This window comes from Castanea sativa, chromosome 4 (genome assembly GCF_040712315.1).
Source record: "Castanea sativa cultivar Marrone di Chiusa Pesio chromosome 4, ASM4071231v1".
NCBI classification, from domain to species: Eukaryota; Viridiplantae; Streptophyta; class Magnoliopsida; order Fagales; family Fagaceae; genus Castanea; species Castanea sativa.
This window is the reverse complement of record NC_134016.1, coordinates 42,851,393-42,874,152: the sequence shown is the minus strand read 5'-3', so window position 1 is coordinate 42,874,152 and position 22,760 is coordinate 42,851,393. Positions and strand designations below refer to the sequence as shown.

At 32.7% G+C, this 22,760-nt stretch overlaps 1 protein-coding gene across 1 annotated transcript; it reads right to left on the bottom strand.

Annotated features, from left to right (window-relative positions):
• Nucleotides 1-15,555: 15,555 nt before the first annotated feature.
• Nucleotides 15,556-19,105, bottom strand: LOC142630428 (uncharacterized). The gene has a single exon (XM_075804426.1). The coding sequence runs from the start codon at nucleotides 18,694-18,696 to the stop codon at nucleotides 15,790-15,792; it is 2,907 nt and encodes a 968-aa protein (XP_075660541.1). The 5' UTR covers nucleotides 18,697-19,105; the 3' UTR covers nucleotides 15,556-15,789.
• Between the last annotated feature and the right edge of the window lie 3,655 nt (nucleotides 19,106-22,760).

The following is a 22,760-nucleotide window of genomic DNA, read 5'->3' as shown; positions in this document are numbered from 1 at the left end:
TTAGCATAATAATAATAATAATAATAATAATAATAATAATTGTAGGGTCGATGGGCCCAAGATTATATATTGAGCCAAAGGCCCAATTTGAGGACACTAAATGGTTCGAGGATGTGAGAATATCGATTCAAGAAGCAGCGTTGATGGGTAAAGAAGCGGAGGCTGATCAAGGTCATCTCGGAAGGTTTTCCGAGGAGAAGTCCGTCCTTGGCTATTTAAAGCCGAGATAGAAAAGAGTTGTCTGATGTCCAAACACGATGTTTTAGGAGATCCTATAAGTAAGGATATGCATGGTGGGTGTACCAGATAGGAAGAAGGGCTATGAAATATCCAAGATAAAGCTGCTACCACCGCATTAAATGCTCTGTAGCTAAATCTCTGGCCGCATTAATGTGGAAGTGATGCTTGAGCATCAGGTTTTAGCCTTACAGCTACCTCCAAAGACTTTAGGGATGAGTTGATGAGGCAAGTATCCAAACCAGTAATCTGATCCATATGTGGAGGATGAAGAAAGGAAGAAAAATGATATAAAAGGAAGAGAAGACTTTCAGGAGGGGAGATCGAAAGGAGGAGAAAGGAAACACTGTAGACATTAAGATCAACATCTGTAACCTGTCTTTAAGAAAGAGAAATACAAGATCTAGTCTCCTCGACTTAAGTCCGAGGACAATTTTTGTTATAAAAATCATCCCATTTGTATGATGTTGCGATTTAACCCATCATTTTTGTTATTTAACGTCACTAGAACCTAGATTTCAAGTCCACTCTCTACAAATTCATTGTATTGGACCTTTTGAGCCTATCCCAATCTTATTTTTGGGTTTGAGTGCAAATTGTGACCTTACAATAATAATAATAATAATATGGGGCACTATTTGAATTTTTTTTATTCAAGTATGAAAATAAGTATCTACAAAATAAAATAGCAACTCTATCATAATGTATTTTTCTTCTCTTTTTGTCATTTCTCACATCTAAATTTTTTAAAATTCACTTTGGTTCAAAAAAGAAAAAGAAAAAAAAGAAAAAGGTTTCAATTCACTTTATTAACTTTAGTTTGTGAAATGACTCTAAAAAAAAAAAAAACTTTAGTTTGTGAAATATTAATGCTTTTCAGTTAAGGTTCTATTTGGTATTGCTATGGGAAGTAGAATTTTAGCTGAAAGATTTTGCAATTAAGACATTTCATTCAAAAGAATTAAATGTTCAGAGCATTTGACAAGCTATGTTGATGAAGTATTTTGAAATTGTTGTCACCGTTAGATCACTAAATTGATAAAAGAGGACATAATAAAGTGAGTTGTATTTCTCTTCTAAAAAAAGTGTCATATTTTTATACTTAACCTAATTCGTTTCTTTTCTAAAAAAAATTAATTAAAAAAAAACCTAATTCGTTCCATTAACGGCCTATATGAAATTATTATTATTATTAACTCTCTTTCTCTCTCTCTATGTGAAAATGGTGGAAAAAGAAAGACGACCATTTATTTCAAATTATTTCTATTAAAATGTCGGTACAATACTTTTTTTTTTTTTTTGAGAATCAATAAATTACTACTATACACCCTTGGTGCGGTGGTCACTCTACAAGTATAAGTGCTTGTGAGGTGTGAGGGGTAAGGGCCGGGGTTCAAGTCTCTAGGAAAGAGTTTCATACACATATACACTTAAATTAGGTTAAAGTAAAATTCTATCTTGTATCAGAAAAAGAGAATCAATACATTGAATATTTTAAAGTTAGAAATCTCATCATTATATTAAAATTGTTTTCAGTTATTAAGGGACCTTAAAACCCTTTAATAAAAATACTAAATGTGTGAAAGTTTCTGCTAAAGAGTTTTAAGGTCTTAAACATTTTTTTAATAAGTTTTTTTTTTTAGAAACTTTTTTTTTTTTGGATAGACTTCCAACCTATGGTGTCCGTTCTTGATGATAGCTCTTCATCATCAAACCAAGTCACCAATCGGTTTTTGGTGTAGGCGGAAATTGAACCCCAAATCTCTTATTCAACCATCAGAGACTTTACCAATTAAACTAGCTGGAACCCACTTTTTTTTAGAAACTTAGTTTTTGCTAAAGAGTTTTAAGGTCTTAAACATTTTTTTAATAAGCTTTTTTTTTCTAGAAACTTTTTTTTTTAGAGAGAGTTCCAACTTATGGTGTTTGTTCTTGATGATAGTTCTTCATCATCAAACCAAGTCACCAATTGGTTTTTAGTGTAGGCTGAAATTGAACCTCAGATCTGTTATTCAACCATAAGAGACTTTACCAGTTAAATTAGCTAGAACCCACTTTTTTTTTAGAAACTTAGTTTTTGCTAAAGAGTTTTAAGGTCTTAAACATTTTTTAATAAGTTTTTTTTTTAAGAACTTTTTAATAGAATGTGAAAGCATTCACATCGGTAGAGCTATAATTTTAGTCATTTGACACCACAAAAAACTACTTTATCTATTTTACCTTCTCATTTTACAAAACTTCTAACATCAATGATTTTATTTTAACTTTTAACGCAATAAAATAATATAAACAATACAATAAAATAATATATCCACTACGATAAAATAATATATCTATTTCAATAAACATCCATCACAACCGCCACCACCAGTCAACCACCGTTTCACACAACCCACCACCACCACCGGTCAACCACCACTTCACACAGCCCACAACTAGAACCACCAAAATTAGGCCACAACTGCCCAAAGAAATAACCCACAACCACAAAAATAAAACCCACAGCAATCCAAGCCAACTTAGCCAAGAAAATCAACAAACAGCCACAAAAGAAAAACTCATGCAAGATCCACCATAGCATGACCCATGAACCACAAGGCACAAACCGATGACCCACCACAACACAAACCGGTGACCCACCACGACATGACCCACGAATCAACAAAACCCATAAACCATCAGCAAAAATCATTCATCAAACATCAACAAACCCCCATTCATCAACTATCAACAAAATCAAAACCCATTCATCAAAATAAAAATAGAACCCGTTCAACAAAACTCAGTCACGGCGACAACGCCATTTTGTCAATCATGGCAAAATCAAAAACCCAACACCGGCAATCATGGGTCTTGGTGTTTGAGATGGAGATAGATTGAGAGACAGAGCAAAGGAAAAATGAGATAGCAGAGAGAGAGTGGCGAAGAACGAAGAGAGATTGGTCGGCGCTGGGTAGGGGCTTTGGTTGGCGCTGGGTAGGGGCTTAGGTCGGCAATGAGTAGAGGAATTGGAGCTTGCAACAGGAAGAAATGAAGAGCGTGAGGATTGAGGGAGAGAGGAGCAACGGGTAGAAATGAGAAAGGAGGAGAAAGAAAAAAATAATAAAAAATTCTAACACTGGAGTGAACACAACATGAAATTTTTTTTACCTTGAATACAACATAAATTTATTTATTTTTTATTTTATTTTATTTTACCTTTGAGCTACAATGCACAACCATCTGTGCATTGTAAGCCAAATTTTTTGGGTATAGTTCCACTATTACAGCTCCACTTTTGTGGTTGGTGGTACTAAAAATAGCAATATAACTTTTTACCACCACCAGTATGGATGCTCTTATAAGTTCTTATCTCTCTTTATCACTAAAACTTTACTACTAAAATTTGGATTGGTTCAAGTTACATCTGGTGTAACTCTAAGTAATGTTACATTACCCAATAACTTGTTATAAAATTCATATTTTGAAAATCCTACCATTAAATTATATGTTCTATATGTTCTTAACATTCATGTTAATTTTTATGTCAATTGGATACTATTTACAATTCGATCCATAAACTCATCTTTAAGCATTATTTTAAATTACAAAAACTTGAATTTAAACAATTGATTGATAACATAACTATTAATTTTTTATCACCTTGAAATTTTGCATAAAAAACATACGAAGATAATGTAATCTAATGGTGGATTTATCAAAATTCGCATTCAATTAAAAAATATTGAGTGATGTAACATTACTTAAAATTACATCAAGTGTAACTTGAATCCAACCCCTAAAATTTAATGGTAATGTAAGAGCCTTAATGCTTTAAAAATCAATATAATATTATAATTACTTTTTTTTATAAGAATGAAATTACTTGATTTCTCTTATCAATCTTTTCTCTCCTACTTGTTGTAAAAATTATTTAAAAAAAATAAAAGACAAAAAGGTTAAAACCATACTTTTTACAACAATTTGTATTTCTATATAACTTATCTCCTAAGGCTTTCTTGCTATTTATAATTCATTTTCTTCCCAAAATAAAAAGAAAAAGAAAAAACTAAAACTCTTTTTCTCTGTGTGATATGATAATAGGTGAGTACATAACTGGCCGACCCGACCTTGAATGTTTTGGGTAGGTTTAAGTCTATTCGGGTTGTGATCGGTTTTTGGGTTGGATTGCGGGTCACTACTCACTAATAGACCCAATTTTTTTCTTTTCAAGAACCCGATTGAGTTTAGGACTCTCTCTCTCTCTCTCAAACTTAACTTGATACTGCCCTTGGATTAATTCATTGCATGTGTTCCTCTCTTTCTTTGTAACTAGAATTTAAATGATTTTGTTATATGAATTGGGATTTGAGAAGATTAGTCTTTTCAATTGATCCTAAGCTGTTCTTTTGTTAAAGCTGGAAGAGTCAGTTCATAGCCATGGCTTTGACTAATTCTATGGGATGAGAATAGTCAGATCTTTTAGTTAATAATCTTTATGACTTTGAGATTAGTATGATGTAAAATATCTTTCAAAATTGAAGTTTCCAGACTTTGATTCCAAAATTAAATTCTATTTTGAATTTAAACTTTGCTTTGTAAGGATATAAATCAAGAGGGTGGAATAAATTCAGATTACATTTCCTAAATGAGTTGGGTCATTATCATTAATGAATTTAATGCCAAAAGAATTTTTTTCTTAAAATCTAAGGGTATGTTTGGTAACTGTTTTTTATGTTTTTTCCCCTTATTTTCTGTTTTCAAAAATAATTTTCTATTTTTGAAACTAAAAAACTTGTTTGGCAACTCAAAATGAACAGAAAACAAAAACTGTTTTCAAAACTCAATTTGCGAATGAAAACTGAAAACATGCAAAAGACTGTTTTCAATTTATAGTTTTCAAAAGAAAAAAAAAAACACTTATTTGATTTAGTAAATCTGTCTCATATAATTAGTTAGCATTAAAGTTTAAATCCTAATAAATCCTAATAATAACATATTTTAGTATTCTTTTTTTTTTCTTCAAAATACTATTTTTTTAATTTCAACTGACTAAACATGTTTTTAATTTAAAAAATACAAGAAAATTATTTTTTTCTTTATATATTTTCAAAAACAAGTTTTTAAAAATAGAAGAACAAAAACGGTTACAAAACATAACCTAAATTTGAAGTTGAATAAAATTTGACAAGTGATAATAGTGTCAGATCCCACTAAGGCTCCGTTTGGGAGTTCATAAGGAAAGTGAATAGAATGAAATGGAATGATCATAAGGGAATGGAAAAGAATGGAATGGAATAGAATGTATTTAAGTAAGGGAAATGAATAGAAAAGAATGGAATGAAATTAAGTAACCTTGATTGGATGTTTGAAAATAAAGGAATGAAAATGAATGAAAATGAATGGAATGTAAGTAATCTTGTTTAGGAGTAACATGGTAGAAATGGAATGGAATCATTTTATGACAATATTACTATTAAACCCCTATTTTAAAATAAAGGGTTGAATAGATAACGGTATTTTGAGAGTTTTAGTAAAAAATTCATTAAATTTAATTTCATTCCCTCACATTCCTCCCAATTTCGGGGGGAATGAAAATTTGAGGTTTTAAGGGAATAGAGAGAAATGAGTGTTCCCTCCTATTCATTTCATTCCCTCCCACTTAAACTCCCAAACAAGAGAATGGATTTTCCATTTCCTCCATTCAAACTCCTAAGCAAACGAAGGGAAAAGTATTCTAAAATTATTCTTTTCATTCCATTCCATTCCATTCCCTCCTCCCAAGCGGAGCCTAAGATTCATTCTTTTTGGAAAGGCATTTGGTCTTCTATGATTCCTCCAAAAATTAAATCTCTTATTTGGAGAGCTTGCAATGATAGCCTTCCCAATAGGACAAAGCTTTTTGATAGAAAGATCTCCAACTCTTTCTCATGTGCCCTCTGCAATGATGAAGCTGAGACAAATAGCCACCTGTTTTTGGAATGCTCTTTTGCACAATCTGTTTGGATGCAAACTCATTTTTGGAAAGGTCTTCGGCTACCCCAACAAATCAGTTTTATTGATGCAATGGAGGCTGCCTTAAAAAATTTGAATTCTTTGGATTTTGACACTCTTTTGTATTGCATGTTGGATGATTTGGACCTGCAGAAACAAGTTGATATTTGAGAATAAAACTCCCTCATTCAAAGATTTATGGGCTCGGGCTGAAACTTACCGGTTAGAATTTGCGGAAGTGCAACATAGGCAGAATCGGATTGCTGAAGTGCAGACAATGAAGTGGCAGCCCCCAATTTCTGATTCAATCCATAAACTCAATCTAGCAATTTCCCAAACGAAGAAGAACACATCTGTGGGCTTTGGTTTTCTTATAAGAAACAATAAAGGTGAAGTTTTAGCAGCATCATGTCATCGTTTGCAGCAGAATTAAACCCCCTCTGCACAGCAGCTACAGTGATGAGATTGGCTCTTTTGTTTTGTCAAAATACCAGTTTCCATAAAGTGATGGTGGAATGCAACTTTACTGACCTTGTAAACCTCTTGAATTCAAATACAATATGCCGTTTAGAAGCTGCCTAGATCATTAAAGATATTAGTTTAATTAGAGAAAGTTTTTCTTTTATTTCTTTTCATAGTGTACCTTTACGATGTAATTGTGCTGCATTAGCTTTAGTTAATACTGCAAAAGAGAATGGGAAGGTCATTGTTTGATTAGAAGAATGCTCATTTTTTCTCTTTTCATTGTACAAAGTGAATAAAGTCCACTATCGTTTATTTTTCAAAAAAAAAAAAGAAGAGATTTCCAATTTGGAAAGAGATTTGAGTGATTTGGTCAATTTTTCAAATTGGAAACAAATTTGGTATCAATGCTAATGTTATAGAAAATAACTCAAAAATAACAAAAGACCCAAAAATAAAAAATGACCCAACGGCCAAAAAAAAAAAAAAAAAAAAAACAAAGAAACCTTTCGGGCGGGTCAATCAACCATGCGATCATGGTGTGTTTTATCGGGTTGGGTCTCGGGTGACTCAAAACCGACCTGACCCGCGATTTGATCACCATTATTATCATCAGAATTTCTCTTGCCAAGTTGTATTCCATGCAGATGAACACACATCACGAGTAATAGGCGTTACATGCATAATATAAAAAAACTACCAAAAAATAAAAATAAAAATAAAATATTTAAGATAAGCTCAACCAACCTAGACAACTTTCCACATTTATTTAATCTTCGGGCAGCTCAACCAACACTGCCCAAACTCCATCCTCGTAGACTCCACCTTGCCCGTTGCCCGAAACCCTAACACTACAGTTTTCCCTAGAAAGTCCTTGAGTTTGAGCCTCTATAAATCCATAGCAATAAGCCTCACTTCAAAACCTCAAGAGCCTCAGCCACCACTTTTTTCTTCTTCTTCTCTATTATTATTTATTTTTTCTTTGAATCTTCTTCTCTATTTGGTGTGTACATGTATGGTGTTCACAATGAAATTTGAAAGCGTTTTGTGTGCTTTTTAGAGCTTGAAAACACCTTGGTAAGTTTTTGTTTTTGCTTTTGCTTTTGTTTTTAATGTTTTGATAACTTAGGTGCAAATTACTTCCATCCGCTTGTGAAATGTATATGGGCATAGCGGCCATAGTTTTGCACAAATTGACTAAAAAAAAATGAAGTGCCAAAAATATTTGTGTGCTTTCTTTTTGCTGTTTCCTACTAGAGGTTCATGTCAATTTTTTTTTGGTTTCATGAATCTCTTTAGATTTTGCCAGCGTACATATTCATTATTCACCATCGCAAAAATTGACAAAGATCTTATCCTCTTCTTAATGAATATGATGATAATGTAGTTTTTACCTAGCAATAATGTTGGTAGTTGAGTAGATATCAAAAGTACTATAATGCAAAAGAATTTGGTTGGCTTAGTAGAATGATAGCGAAGAACGCACCAATCTTTTTAATGGGTTGCTTTCTACCACAATGTCAATCAATCATGAGTTGAAAGAATACAAACTATCATGCCTAACCGAAAATGACCTAAAAAAGAAAAAGTCTGTTCAATTACTTGGTCATCTACATTTTTGTAGAGGCCCTACAGTGTTTGTCGGTAATGGAATCTTATTAGCTTATGTGAGACATACAGAAATTGGGCTTTGAACATGTTCACCAACCATGAGGACTATGACTCAGATTTCATGAGGGGCCTCTTTGATTTTGAAGAAGGCCAATGCAAAGGAGGATTTTTTATTGTGGCTTAGAAGCAAAATGGGCCCATGTTTCTTATATAAACCTCTAGACCCAACAATGAAAATCCTAAAATGGACAATTTATCTCAAACCTTTTTGAACCATCTTGTTAACCGTTCTTACCAGTTCAAGGAAACCATTGTAAAATTCAGTGATTATGTGGACTCTTTCAGATTAGGGTAAGAAATAACTTCTTTTTACTGACTGGAAGCAGCCAAGTCCTTACCGATAACTTCCGGAAAATGTTTACGTGGCAAATGATTTGTATTGTTGGTACACAATGGCTATAATAATAATATAAAATTAAATAATTAAACATTAAAAAAGTCACCTAAACATTTTAATGAAAGAAAAAAAGGCCACTTCGGATAAAATATTCTGAAAAAATTATTTGAATGAAAAAAAAAATCAAAGAAAATGGATTTTCAATAAACTTCAATTTTTTTTTTCTTTTGTATTCTTGCACTTTCTCAACTACCAAACACAAAACCCAGCAAGCAAGAAACAAGACACAAATCACACATTCACACAGTTATCAAAACTATACACAGATCCAACAAGAAGCATCCGTGTTATGATCATATTAGTGTTATAAAGCTCAACTTAGGTTTAATATTATACAAATCTCATTGTTGCGATACTGACTACTCAGATTTTCTCTTCTTCAACAAATAGAAGTCATGGTGAATCACTAGTACCGATGCAACAACAAACCCACTCCTCCAATCACAATAACAGTTGTTTGAACTCTCAGATTTGAACAATTCAAGAGTTTTCAAAAGATGAACAATTCTCAAGCACTGGTCATTCCTTTAGCTTATCCCAATCACCAAAGTACAGATAAAGCTTCAAAGTTTTCAAACTATTCGCTCTGATAATAAGCGGACCGAAGCACCGATAAAGCTTCAAGGTTTTCAGATTACTGTGTTGCTTGCTGGGTAAAGTGTTTGGTAGCTAAGAAAGTGAATGAATACAAAAAGAAAAGAAAATAAATTGATTCTTTTTTTTAATTCATTTTATTTGATTTTTTTTTCAACTAATTTTTTCAGTTTTTTATTATTTGACATGGCCTTTTCATTTTTATTAAAATGCTTAGGTGGCTTTTTTAATGTTTAATTATTTGAATTTAAATTATTATTATAGCCTACATGTGTGTCAACAATGCAAACAGTTTACCACGTAGATATTTTTCGTTAGCAAGTTAACGGTAGGGATCAAATTAGTTGTAAGTTGAAAATAACAGAACCCAAATTAACTGCTATCAAAATATAGGAACTAAATTGATTGTTACCCCAAAATGTAGGGAGCAAAATAGTGTTTTCGCTTAATTTTTTTTTAATTGGTTGGAAGGATCATGTTACTATTCTTCCGTTAGAGCATCCACAGCAGTGGAGCCAAATTTTTAGCTTTTTAGTATCACAAAAAGTCACTTTATCTATTTTACCTTCTTACATCTAATCGCAAGTCACTTTATCTATTTTACTTTCTCACATCTAACCACAGTGATTTTATTTTAGCTTTTAACACAATAAAATAATATAAATACTACGATAAAATAATATATCTTTCAATAACCAAAACACAACCACAACCACAACTACCATCAAAGTCATAGAAATCACTACATAGAGATATGGAGAGAGGAAAAGTAGTGTGAACGCAAAATGAAATGCATAGAAATTACTGCAAAGGGTACAGAGAGAGAAAAGTAGTGTGAACGCAAAATGAAATGCATAGAAATTACTGCAGAGGGTACAAATAGAGGAAAAGTAAAAATGAAAGGTAGAGGAAAGAATAAAAAATAAGAAAAGTAATATGAACGTAAAATAATTTTTTTTACCTTTTAGTTACTGTGCACAGTTATGGTTTTGGACTCCACTATTCCAGGGTACATTTTGAGTTTTAGTAGTGCTCATAAAAATAGTTATATAGCTATTTAGCACCACTATTGTTAGTGCTTAATAACTTTTTTTCACTTATAAAATTAAAAAAGTGAATTCAAGGATTCTCTTCTTGACCCTGATAAATAAATTACTTAAAGGGTTTTCTAAGCTTTCGAAAATAGTATTAAAATAAAAAAAAATAAAAAAAAGTCCCAATGGTTCTTTACATGATCGACTGCTAGGATTGCATAAATAGGGAGAAATGGTAGGAGAAAGGAGGGAGAAGAAAGAGAGACGGGTATTCTTCATTTACACTGCTAGCCCAAAAAAAAAAAAAAACTGATTTAGGTTTATTATTTTCCAATTATCAATATTCTTACACAATTCCTTCTCAAAAAAAAAAAAAAAATCTTTACATAATTTGGTAATTTAATCTTTGTAATATATAAAAAACAATTTAACATAAAGTTTTGACAGAAATTTAATAAAGATACATTATCAGAATAATATAAGGTTGTTTTTCATTTCTTTTATTTTTTGGAGGGGTCATAATCCCTTGGGCTAAATCTTGTCAATGATCGAACAAAAATACTAGGTGATTGATTTAATCACCATAAGGTCATATGTCACATGTTTGTGGGAAAAGAATTTATTTGGTGTTTGGTCGGCCACTCCCACTTGAGAAAGAGAAGCTTCTCAGGCGTCTTTGGAGCATCTCCCTCTAAATCTCAAAATGTTTTTTGGTCATAAACAGTAGCTCTCTAAGCTCAATGTGCTACTATAAATTAGCAACTAATTTTTTTTCATTAAAAAATTCAAGTACCTAATATTATTTCACTTCTTTCTCTTTCTTCTTTGGCTTCTTTTTAATCTCATGCTCTTTCTCCGTTTCTTATCACAGAATAAATGAAAGGAGACTCTACTTCTCAATTTCTTCTCGGATTTTTCTTGATTTCTTCTCAAATTAAATTCCAGCAATGATGGGAACATCAGCTCTACCAACAAAATCAAACAACTAATCAAAAAAAATTCTTCTCTCCTCTCATTCTCTTTTTTCTACAAACGATTGCAAATCTGTATCTTTCACAAAAACGGTCACGAATTTCTCTCACATAAGCTAAAATCAAATTGGTATTCCAATTTCAATCATTTGAATTCATTTTTCAAATTAGATATTTTTGAGTTTAGAAAAATGAGGTTGTGGGGCATGATAGGTTTGTGTTCTGTTAATTGCTCTTGAGAAAGAATAAAGAAATAATATTTAAATGAGAAAGAGAAAGAACAGAGAGTCTGTTAAAAGTGTATTTGAAAAAGTAGGAAGGTAAAAGGAAAATATAACTGTTCACTCTTCAAACAGTACAAAAATTTAAAGAAGCTGCTGGAGATGCTCCAAGAAAGGTTTGGCCCTTCACATCCGCATGTATTACCTTATAATTATTGCCAATTTTGAATTTAATGCTACAAGATAATGAGAACATCCACATGTGGTCTTCGGGACAATAACCTAGCTAGGCTCAAGTCAATTCAATCGACTTAAGGGAGTGATGAATTGTAGGTTCCAGTTAGCTCCATTGATAAAGTCTTTGATGCTTGTATAAGAAATCTGGGGTTCAATCCCAGCTTATACTAAAAATTGATTAGTGTCTTGGTCCGATAATAAAGAGTTATTATCAAAAGCGAATGTCATAAGTTAAAATTCTCTCAAAAAAAGGGAGTGATGAATTGTTAGAAGTCCCTACTTTGCAAAGAAATGTTCACCAACTCACACCAACAACAGCCTATGAATGAGTTCCCTTTTGAATCACAAAGAGGAATGATTTTCCTAACAATCATTGCTACATTGCAATTTTTCTTTTAAACCTCCTCTTAATTCATAATTATAGTTTAAGCTTCTGAGCTTATGACCAACATCACTAGTTGGTCATCGACCTAGAAAGAAATTTGTTTATTCATTATGGATTTTACATCACCAAAGATTTGATAATTTACCACTATTGTTTGGACAGAGCCCTTGTTGTCATTCATCTTCTTCAATCCACCCACCCTACAATTTTTCCTTCAACCAAAGAGTAATAATAGAAAAACATTAATCACTTTTATTTCTTCTCGTGGAGTAAATGTATGGTGCACAAAGCGTGAGTTCTTCGAGTCTCAGTCTAGCAGTTAGGGAAGAAAAATGGAGGAAAGTAAGGCATAACACTCCTATTTACAAAGGACTATTTGAGTGATTCAAAGGAAAGTTCAGGGACATCAGTGAATCCATAAGGCAAGTGTTTGACCTAAAGATCCACTCTACTCCATTATAAAAAGAACGGTATGATTGAGGAAGCAAAACAACAGATTGAAAAGCAAGTCATTAAGAAAGACAACAAAAAGTAGAAAATACTAATAATTGAGTGCTTTCCCATTACTGAAAATTATCTCCACACTTGGCAAGAAATCAAAATACACAACCGCATGGCTGTATTATCCCCCTATCACCACTCCTCTCTCTCTCTAAATTCAGAACCAGCACTAATTTATTTTATTGGGTGAACAAGTTAGAATTTCCAAAAATTAGTCATTGTCTATAATTGGTACTAACCAGTAGATGTCCTGCGCGATGCGCGTATTTGCTATTAGTTATTTTATAATACTCATATTTATTATAATGTTTGAAAAGCTCTCAAAAAAAAAATTATAATGCTTGAAAAATTAATTTCGATTATAAATTATACGTTACTAAAATAATGAATGAAAAAAAAATTGTAACACAATATATCCATAAGTAACTATAATTAATTAGACTCTAAAAATGCCACTATATGCTCTTTTTTGTTTGATCAGGTGTACATGTATATTTAGTTCTTACATTTGACATTTCCAATATAAAATTTTTTATTATTTCTTTTTTTTAGATTTTTTTTTAAAGAAAACATGTGAACTTTTGAAGGCTAAACATCTAAAATTTAAGGTTTATAATTTCTAATTTACAAAACTAAATATACATGCCAAGAGATTAAAAATAAAATAATAATTGAGCAGAGAAATATAAACTTATACTATTTAATATCTCGCGTTTAATTGAGTACCATAATCACTTACCTTTTAGACAAAAAACACCATATGTTGTTAAAGTATAAATAAAGACAAAAAACACATACCTTTTAGAAACATCATATGTTGTTAAAGTATTGTATCAAACTTTGATAGTGTTATTAAGAAACTTAGATCATATGTACTTGAAACCAAAGCCAATTTCATATTCTTTTTTACATTAATTTTCTCACTCTTTGTCTCTCTATCTCTCCAGTTCTATCTTTCTTTTGGCCTTTTGATATTTTGTGAAACTAGAATATATAAAAGAACAGAAAAACTAACATTGAATGAAAAAAACCTTTCATTTTTTAAATTAATGAAATCAAATGCGGAAGAGTTTAAGAAGTTGACAAAGGGAGTAGAATCAAACCTTTTAATTTTCTGCATTTATGACTTAAACTATTTACTGATAAGAAGATAAGATGTGAAAAGCTAAATGAAAAGGTACTCATACAAAGTGCCACATGGCAGAACCTTATGCATTTCCGCATAAGGTCTCTGTTTTTATATATATATATATATATATATATATATATATATATATATATATATATATATATATATTTATATATATTTATATATATATATATTTATATATTGATATTGATTGATGATTGATTTGTTGTTAAGCAGCTACACAAGGTTGGGGTTTTGTCTCTTTGTGTGGATTTGTTTTCAAGTATTGAATTGGACTGCCTCACTAGCAATTAGAAAAGTAATCTTAATTAGAGTAGTAGGTTAAGTTAAACTCCCTAAAGCAAATTTGGGCCTAATTGAGGTCCATAGTCCATACTATAATTACTATTCCAAGCTCTTCACCCAAATTAACACTTCAGCTACTTCAATCCCAATTTTTGATCCGCTAATTAAACAACCCATCTTTGGAGATGTCACATTCTCATTTTTCATGGGATGTGATTACCATTTTGAATTGTGATGATACAAGATTCCACCTAGTGGGAATGTCGGAGTGTTTGTACATAAAATGCACATGGGGTATCTCCGAAAAATCCAGGATCAATGATGTAATTATTTTCAAGAATGATATGCTATAATCAATTATATGCAAGAATGATATGTTATCAGGAATTTGGTACGAATGCGACAAAGAAACTCAATGTTCCTAGGAATCCAAGCTTCTGAGTATATATGATGCTTAATTTCATACTAGTTACCAAGATTCTGAGAACCATATGATCGGTTAAGGTTTTTGCTTTTTAGTGCAACAATAAGCAAAAATTTGTCTTTTGGTTCTAGGATATATGACCAATCAGATGTTTCTAGCCATTAGATTTAGACTTGGCCTTATGCACGTAAAAAGGTGTCCTTCAGACCAAAGCTGAATAAACGGTGCTTGTTTAAAATGAGCAATGTTAAAAAATAATAAATAAATAAAAAAAAGGTAAATTTTCATAACCCGTTAAGATGGCATGTGTAATTGTGTATTTTTAAGAGTTTTGTAGCTATTTTTGGCCATTAGATTTAAATTTGGCCTTATATACGTAAAAATGCGTCTTTTATATTGGAGTTGAATAAACAGTGCTTATGTTAATCGAGCAATGTTAAAAAAACAAATTTTCATAAATTTTTAAGATGGCATGTGTAATTGTATATTCTGAAGAGTTTTGTAAGTCGATTGATACTTTTTAATGTTTTTAATAAAAAAATGAAGATTCAAATCTCCGTATCAAATATATTTTCTTTAAAATGGTAGTGTAAGTAGTTGTCATGAGCCCATTTACTATTTAGTTGGGTGTTTGAGTTGGGCAAACGATTAAGACCAAAACTTGAAAACTTGTTCAAACGAACTCTATCTCAATTTACAATTTCACATGGACTTATCTTTAATGTCATGTTTATTATGAACCAAGCCAATAGTTATGAAAATTTCTTCAGTCTGCTATTTATTTTTATGTGCATGCCTCTATCCCGAGCCAAGTACATCATTAAAACGCTTTCGGCTGCTTTGCATGTCTTGGCCCATTCCTTTTACGGAAGGAAATCAAGCTTCGGCCATTATTTTAATACTAGCTAGGCAGATCTTAGCTCACTTTCCAAACAGACCCTATAAGTGATTTCACAAAAAGGCCATGGAAAAATGGATCTTTAGAAAACACTAAAAAAAAAAAAGAAAAAAAAAGAAGATTCAACCCAAGTGCATGTTTTCTTTAACAGGTACATCTATGAACTCAAAAAGCCAGAACCCTACAGTGCTTCGCAGTTTGAGATTGCAGTATACATCCTTATATATGACACATCCACTTCTTGAAACAACGAGTGATGAGAAATCACAAGAGAAAATATTGCACAACCAAAAACATAGAAAATAGAACAAAGAAATAAAATAACTACATGACTTTAGAACAAAGTACTTTACAGTGCTTCTGAGTCCATTTTGAGTTGGAATATGCATGCTATTCCAGAACTTCGCTTATCTTGTGAAGAAACTGGAGACAAGGAGTTAACTTTCCAGTACTCGCCCTTCCTTCTCTTCTCATCTCCATAGACCCATTTCCCTTCCTCTCTCTTTTTCTCAGTTCCACCACTATCTGCACTTGAAATTGAAACTTCTCTCCACTTGCACCAGATTCTCAACATGATGTAAAGCATCACCAAGCATATCACTGTAGAGATAAAGACAATGACCACTATAATTCCCACCACTTCAGAATTGGATAGCTCTTTTTTTCGCTGCCCCATGGATTCTGAGCATGATAATAGTGGTGGACCACATAGCTTATCATTACCCAAGAAAGAGCTGAGTGGGAAACCAGAAAAGGTTGAAGGAAGTTGGCCTTGGAGATGATTATTTGACAGGTTTAGCATGTGGAGGCTGGTCAGTTCACCAAGTGATGATGGTATTTCTCCTTGGAGTTGATTAGAAGAGAGGTTAAGTCTCTCTAACTTAACAAGGTTTCCAAGAGAAGATGGGATTTCCCCGATGAAGTGATTTTTACTCAAATCCAAGATCACTTGTAACTCAGTGAGGCTTCCTAGCTCAGATGGTATCGAACCTGTCAAGAAGTTTTCTGAGAACCTCAGTTCATAGAGCTTCTTACACTGTTGGATTGTTGAAGGAATGGAGCCCGAAAGGTAGTTTCTTTGCAGTGCAAGGACATTAAGAGAAGTTAGATTTCCAATCTCCGGTGGGATCTCTCCCGAGAGATTGTTGCTATGGAGAGAAAGTTTCAGTAATCTTGAACAGTTTCCAAGCTCTGCAGGCACTGTTCCATAGAACTGATTGGATGAAAGGTCTAACTCACCAAGTTCTTGTAAGCTTCCTAACCATGGAGGCATTGTTCCTGTGAACTGGTTATTGTTAAGTAAAAGGTGTTCAAGTTTTCTTGAGCTTGAGAGTTCAGGTGGCAGTCCTGCTGAGAGATCGTTGAATGATAGATCAAGAAGCTTGAGCTCTGTGAGCTGACCAAATATGGTAGAAATGTTTCCAATGAGATGATTTTGTGCAAGGCGGATACGGCTTAGATTTCTTGACATGGCTAGTGTAGAGGGAATGGAACCTGAGAAGCTGTTGTTTGTTAAGTCTAATACAGTCAGAGCATTTGAACCAGAGAGTGGAAAGATAGTTCCATTAAACCTGTTGTGAGAGAAATTTATGATTTTGAGGCTTTTGAGAAGGAAGAGAGAAGTGGGAAGAGGGCCTTCAAAGGAGTTGTTATAAAGAGTAATGAGGCTCAATTCTGAAAGGAACCTGAATGTGGGTGGCAATGATCCAGAGAGTTTGTTATCTGCTAAGGCCAATAACTGAAGCCTTTTGCAGTAACCCAAGCTTGGTGGTATTGGACCTGACAGGTAATTCTGCCTCAAGTGAAGCAAAAATAGATTCTTAAGCCTCCCAATTGTTTCTGGAATGGACCCTGTAAAACGGTTTCCAAAGAAATCGATTGCTGTCAAGTTTGTGCAGTTTGTTAACTCTATAGGTATATGTCCTGACATCTGATTATCATAGAGGTAAATGACACTCAACATCTGTAGCTTCCCAATCTCCATTGGAATTTCACCTGTGATTAAGTTGTCAAACAGAGAAATAAATTCCAAGTTACTCATGTTTCCTATTTCACGAGGTAGAGTACCGATGAAGCTGTTATTATTGAGTACGAGATCTTTCAGGTTCTGTAGTTTGTCCAGGAGTGATGGAAGTTCTCCTTCAAACCTGTTATCAGAAAGGTCTAATTGTTGGAGTGAGGAACAGTTGAGTAGCTCCAAAGGGAATTTGCCCGAGAGCTTATTTCGAGCCAGTAGAAGTTGTTGCAAATTTGAATTTCTTAGGCAGAATTTGCCTGGAATGCTACCTGTCAAAGCATTGTTAGAAAGAACAAGGGATTCAAGATTCTTTAACTGGCTATTGAGAAGGCTTATGGTTCCTGAGAGATTGTTTTCTGATAAGTCAAGCGTCTCAAGCTGAACCAACTGGTTAAGCTCTGAAGGAATTTCACCACTTAATTCATTCCCAAGCAAATTCAAGTACGTCAGATTGGAGAGACGGCTTAATGCAACAGGAATTGATCCAGAAAGGCTGTTGTTAGCCAGGTTAAGAATTTTCAGTGATTTAAGCAATCCCATCGATGAGGGGATATCCCCTTGGAGCTGGTTGTTCGATGCTGCAAACTTTTCGAGTTCTTCACAGCCATGAATCTCTTCTGGTATAAGGCCACTGAGACTGTTATTCTGCAAATCAAGAAATATCAGATGCTTCAAATTACCAATCCCACTTGGAATGCTTCCATTAAGTTGGCTATAAGAAAGAGCCAATACTCTCAACTCAGTCAAGTTACTAATAGTTGGTGTAATTTCACCTGCCAACAAGTTATTTCCTATTTGAAGAACTTGCAACTTCTTCAGTAGACCAATCTCTGCAGGAATCTTACCAGAGAGGTAATTTGTAAAGAGAAGCAGCATCTGTAGATTTTGAAGCTGTCCGAGCTCTGGAGGTATCGAGCCAGTGAGGGAATTTGAGGACAAATCAAGTATTTCAAGTGAAGTGAGGTGCCCAAACTCATGTGAGAGTGAGCCTGATAGTCCTGAACCAGATAGATTCAAGCCCAGAATATGAGCCTGATCATCTGAACATGTCAGTCCATTCCAGCTGCATATGTGAACTTTGACAGACCAGTTCTCAAGAACTCCTGCAGGATCAATGAATTCTGATTTAACTCTCAGCAGCCAATAAGAATCTGTTGAATTATCTCCAATAGTAGCAGCAAGAAAACTGCTAAATACTACAAGAAGCAACCTCAAGTGAGACATTTGAATGCTGTCCATATCAAAGCCTATGGCCAAGATTGATTTGCAATTCAAGAATCAGATACCTTACTAAAAGATTCAATGTTGTTACTCAGGGAGCTTAATCCTATTTAGAAAGGAATGGCAAAAATAAAAAGAGAAGCTCAAGTTTAACAGAATCAATAGAAGAAGTAGGTATGGATGGAATAGAAACTCAAAAGGAGAGAATTTGAATCAGAGATAAGACAGGTTTTAACTGCTAGGGATGATGGAAGCTAAGGGGGTTAAATAGTTTTATCGAAGTAGGCCTACCTAATCAGTTTGTAAAGGAAACTAATAACCATAAAGTTATTAAGCTTTAGCCTCAAAATTTTCACTTAAGGCAAGAGCTGTCCCTTTTTTTCCCCTCCACCTTTCAGTTCTAATAAAAGGTGTATGTGGCAGTTATTTTCTCATTTGTCTGCTCAAAGCAATTATGCATTATTCTCGCATGTTTTAGTAGCTTGTGAGATGAGCAAGTGCATGGATAAGGTTTTGATGGGCATACTGAAGGAACAAAAAGTTAAGAGAGACCACTTGTGCTGAAGTGAAACATATAATTTGGCCTCTCTCTCTCTCTTTTTTATTATTATTTTTATTTCTTTTTCTCTAGGCTCTACTTGCTGTGAAGTTTAGAATGAATTTCCACCATAGAACAAAAGATTTTCTGTGTCTGTAAAATTTTAAATGAAAAATAGAGAAGGAAGATTCCCTATTATGTGTCACATAAAATTTTGTTTTAGAATCGATTAGAATTATTCCAAAAAAGATTTTGTTTTACTATGTAAGAGAAGTGGTCAAAATAACCTCATGGATTGTCAACCAAATAGGTATAAACCCATCATGTTAGTGAAATACTAGGATGCTTAAGTTGATAATTGGTCACCCTATATTTTCAGCTTTGCTAAACAATTCCTTGACCAAGTTTATTCGGCTATCCAATGGTGAGTATTAAAACATCAAATCAAAAAATAAAAGAATACAATCAATGAATCTGATTAATGCCTTTTTTTTCTTCATGTATTTATTTTATTCCTTTTGCGTGTCTCCAGCTTTGCAAAATTCCATCTCAATCTAATGAGATAATTGACTGTTCCAAACATAAAATCTCCTCACTCTTAACCTAAACTATACCTAATTCCAGATTAAATACAAGAAAAAAACAGAAAAACAAAACAACCACAGTGCTCAATTTCACATGACAATTGATACCAGCTGCATCAATCATGTTCATATACAGATAGATACAAGAGCATGTGAGGTCTGGTGTCACACATCAAGAGCATGTTCATCCTATAAGCCTAATTAAATTTAGCTCTGAAAGACGGTGAGAGAGCCTAATTTTAGTGAATGGATACCTGCTGAAAAAACAACCAAACAAAAGAGGACAAAGAGCTTCACCTCATTTTAATTTTCTATGACCCATAATTTTGTCCTCTTAGCTTTCACCTCTAGTTTTCTATCTTCACCTTTGCTTAGTTTCTTAGGATTTAAGCAGAGAGGGAACCAATATGAATGAGAGCACAACTAGGTGTGTCCCATCAACATTCAGACAAGGAAACAAAGTATGTTCTATCTGGACCATTTGTTAGTTGTTACCCAAGTGCTTACTATTTACTTTCCACACGCAATATGTAGTTCAGAAACATCTTCATGTGTACAAATCTTCATGCTCAGGATATGTCCACGTCCTATTTTTCTCGCATGCCATAAAATTTGGTTTGTGAAATAAACATATATATTACATTCTCTTCATATTCTACCCACATCTACTGCAGATAGTGAAAGCCATGAAGCAAGAAAGATTCCTCTCTTTTTGGTCATATCCAAGAAGAAATATTAATAAATCCTCTTACAAAATCATAAAGCCATGCAAACTCAATATTCCATAAGTCAAATGGATCATTCCACAGGAACTTTTCCATTTTCTACCTAATTGAAAGTCTGAACATACCTACTCTGGAATTTAAAAGGAATTTATAAGATGGTTAACAAAGACATACAGCCAAAGGAGAAGGTAAATTATTGAACACATTGATAATAAGAAACTAATTATATTCTTGTTTTATTTATCTTTCATTTAAAAGGAAAAGGTCCCCAAAAAGTTATATTATCTGGTAATAAATACTATTAAATACACACTATTTGATAAAATAGAATCCATGGCAATATTGAATGAAGGAAAACTATATTTTCAGTAATTGTTTTACTTACATTCAGTGAATCCTTTGTCTGTATGTTAAAACAATAATTTATTTATTATTAATTGAGGACCCCTTAGGCAGAGAAAACAGGCAATGCCATTGCCTAAGTGAAGATATTATATACTATATCAAACTTTGTTGAAAAGGGAATGGTCAAGTCAGATAGTATTAGTATTATTTAGTCTCAACCACTAACCACTATTTCTTTATTATGTTAATCAGCCTTTTCAATGCTTTCATACTCTAATTGTTTGCATCAGTTGTTGACTAATCATGCTAATCTGCCTTTTCATATGATAGAGTTTACATCATTCTTTAATTTATATAAGATGTTGACCAAGGTGCTCTTTAGTTATAGGTTTTTTAGTCTTGGTAGCCAAATATTTTCAGTCCCTATTGGGAGCCAGATCACTACAACCAAATATCAGAAAAGGATTTAATAAAGCTTCTCCATTTTTACACAACCACTTCAATTTTTTTCGTCACCTCTAATTAGAGTATTCATATTTACAAATCTTAAATTTGGAGTGTACTCTTGTATGGAAAATGCAGGAATGGTTCTCGAAGAATTGAAAAATGTAATTCTTTTTATTTTTTGTTGATATGATAAAATTTGAATCTATAGTATCTAGTATTCTAGTTTATGAGAATTACTATTTACCATTGAATTAAGACACCAAAAATTGTTAAAGAATTGAACAATGTATCTTTTTTTATTTATTGATATGATAAGAGATTTGAAGCTACAAGATCTAGTTTTTGATAATTACTTTTTATTATCAAATTAAGATATTAATGATTTTTTTTTAAGTGTGTTTCGGTCACAAGTATATTGTTAGAGGACAATTGATTTTACCAATTAATTGGAAAAATATATTTTGGAATGAAAAGTACATGTTTTTTTTAAGATATGACAAGATGCAATCAAAGTCATCTAAAATTTTAAAAAATTAATCAATTTATTATTTTCAATGTTACTAATAATTATATATAGTATGACTGCATGTTAAATATGGTGACATATTTTTTTTAAGATATGACAAAGATGCAATCAAAGTCATCTAAAATTTTAAAAAATTAATCAATTTATTATTTTCAATGTTACTAATAATTATATATAGTATGACTGCATGTTAAATATGGTGAGTATAGGATCGAAAAAGTTCATTGTCTTCCTTCTCAAAAAAAAAAAAGAAAAAAGAAAAAGAAAAAGCTTAATGCAATGGGAGTAACGTAATGTGAGAGGAGTGCACTAAATCCCCAGCCCCCTTTTGATTCTGCTATTGCCATTCAAATTCAACGAAGGGTATCTGCAAGATGAAATTTTAGGGAAAGTGCAATGAACATTTATGGCAAGAAGGTCAAAAGAGTTGCACCCATATCATTATCTCTTAAGGCCAAACAATTTCATATACATGCGTGGAAAAGAGAGAGAGATGTTAAAGATTTTGTACCCGTGTGGTAGTGCTTTGAGCACTACCTCTTAAAGACTTTGAATTTTAAGGTTCCTTAAAGCCTTAAAGTTCTTGACTTCTTTCACAAAATCTGTCACGTTTGACAATTTGGGAAAGAGTTTTAGGATTAAAAAAAAAACTTCAAATTAAAGCCGGAAGTCTGAACTTTAGAAGAGGGCATATTCTCATTTCGGCTGTATAGTCATTGTATACACGTATGCTCTCACAATATGTGAGATCCACCACATGTTGTGAGAGAGCTGGGTATATACAACCAAAACATAATGCGTACTTTAGAGTTAAAACTCTTCAATATATTATTCTAATTTTTAATATAGATAATGAAATGAAATAAATATCCATATTTTTTTTTCGCTTACCTAGTACTAATAGCTTTTAAAATGGT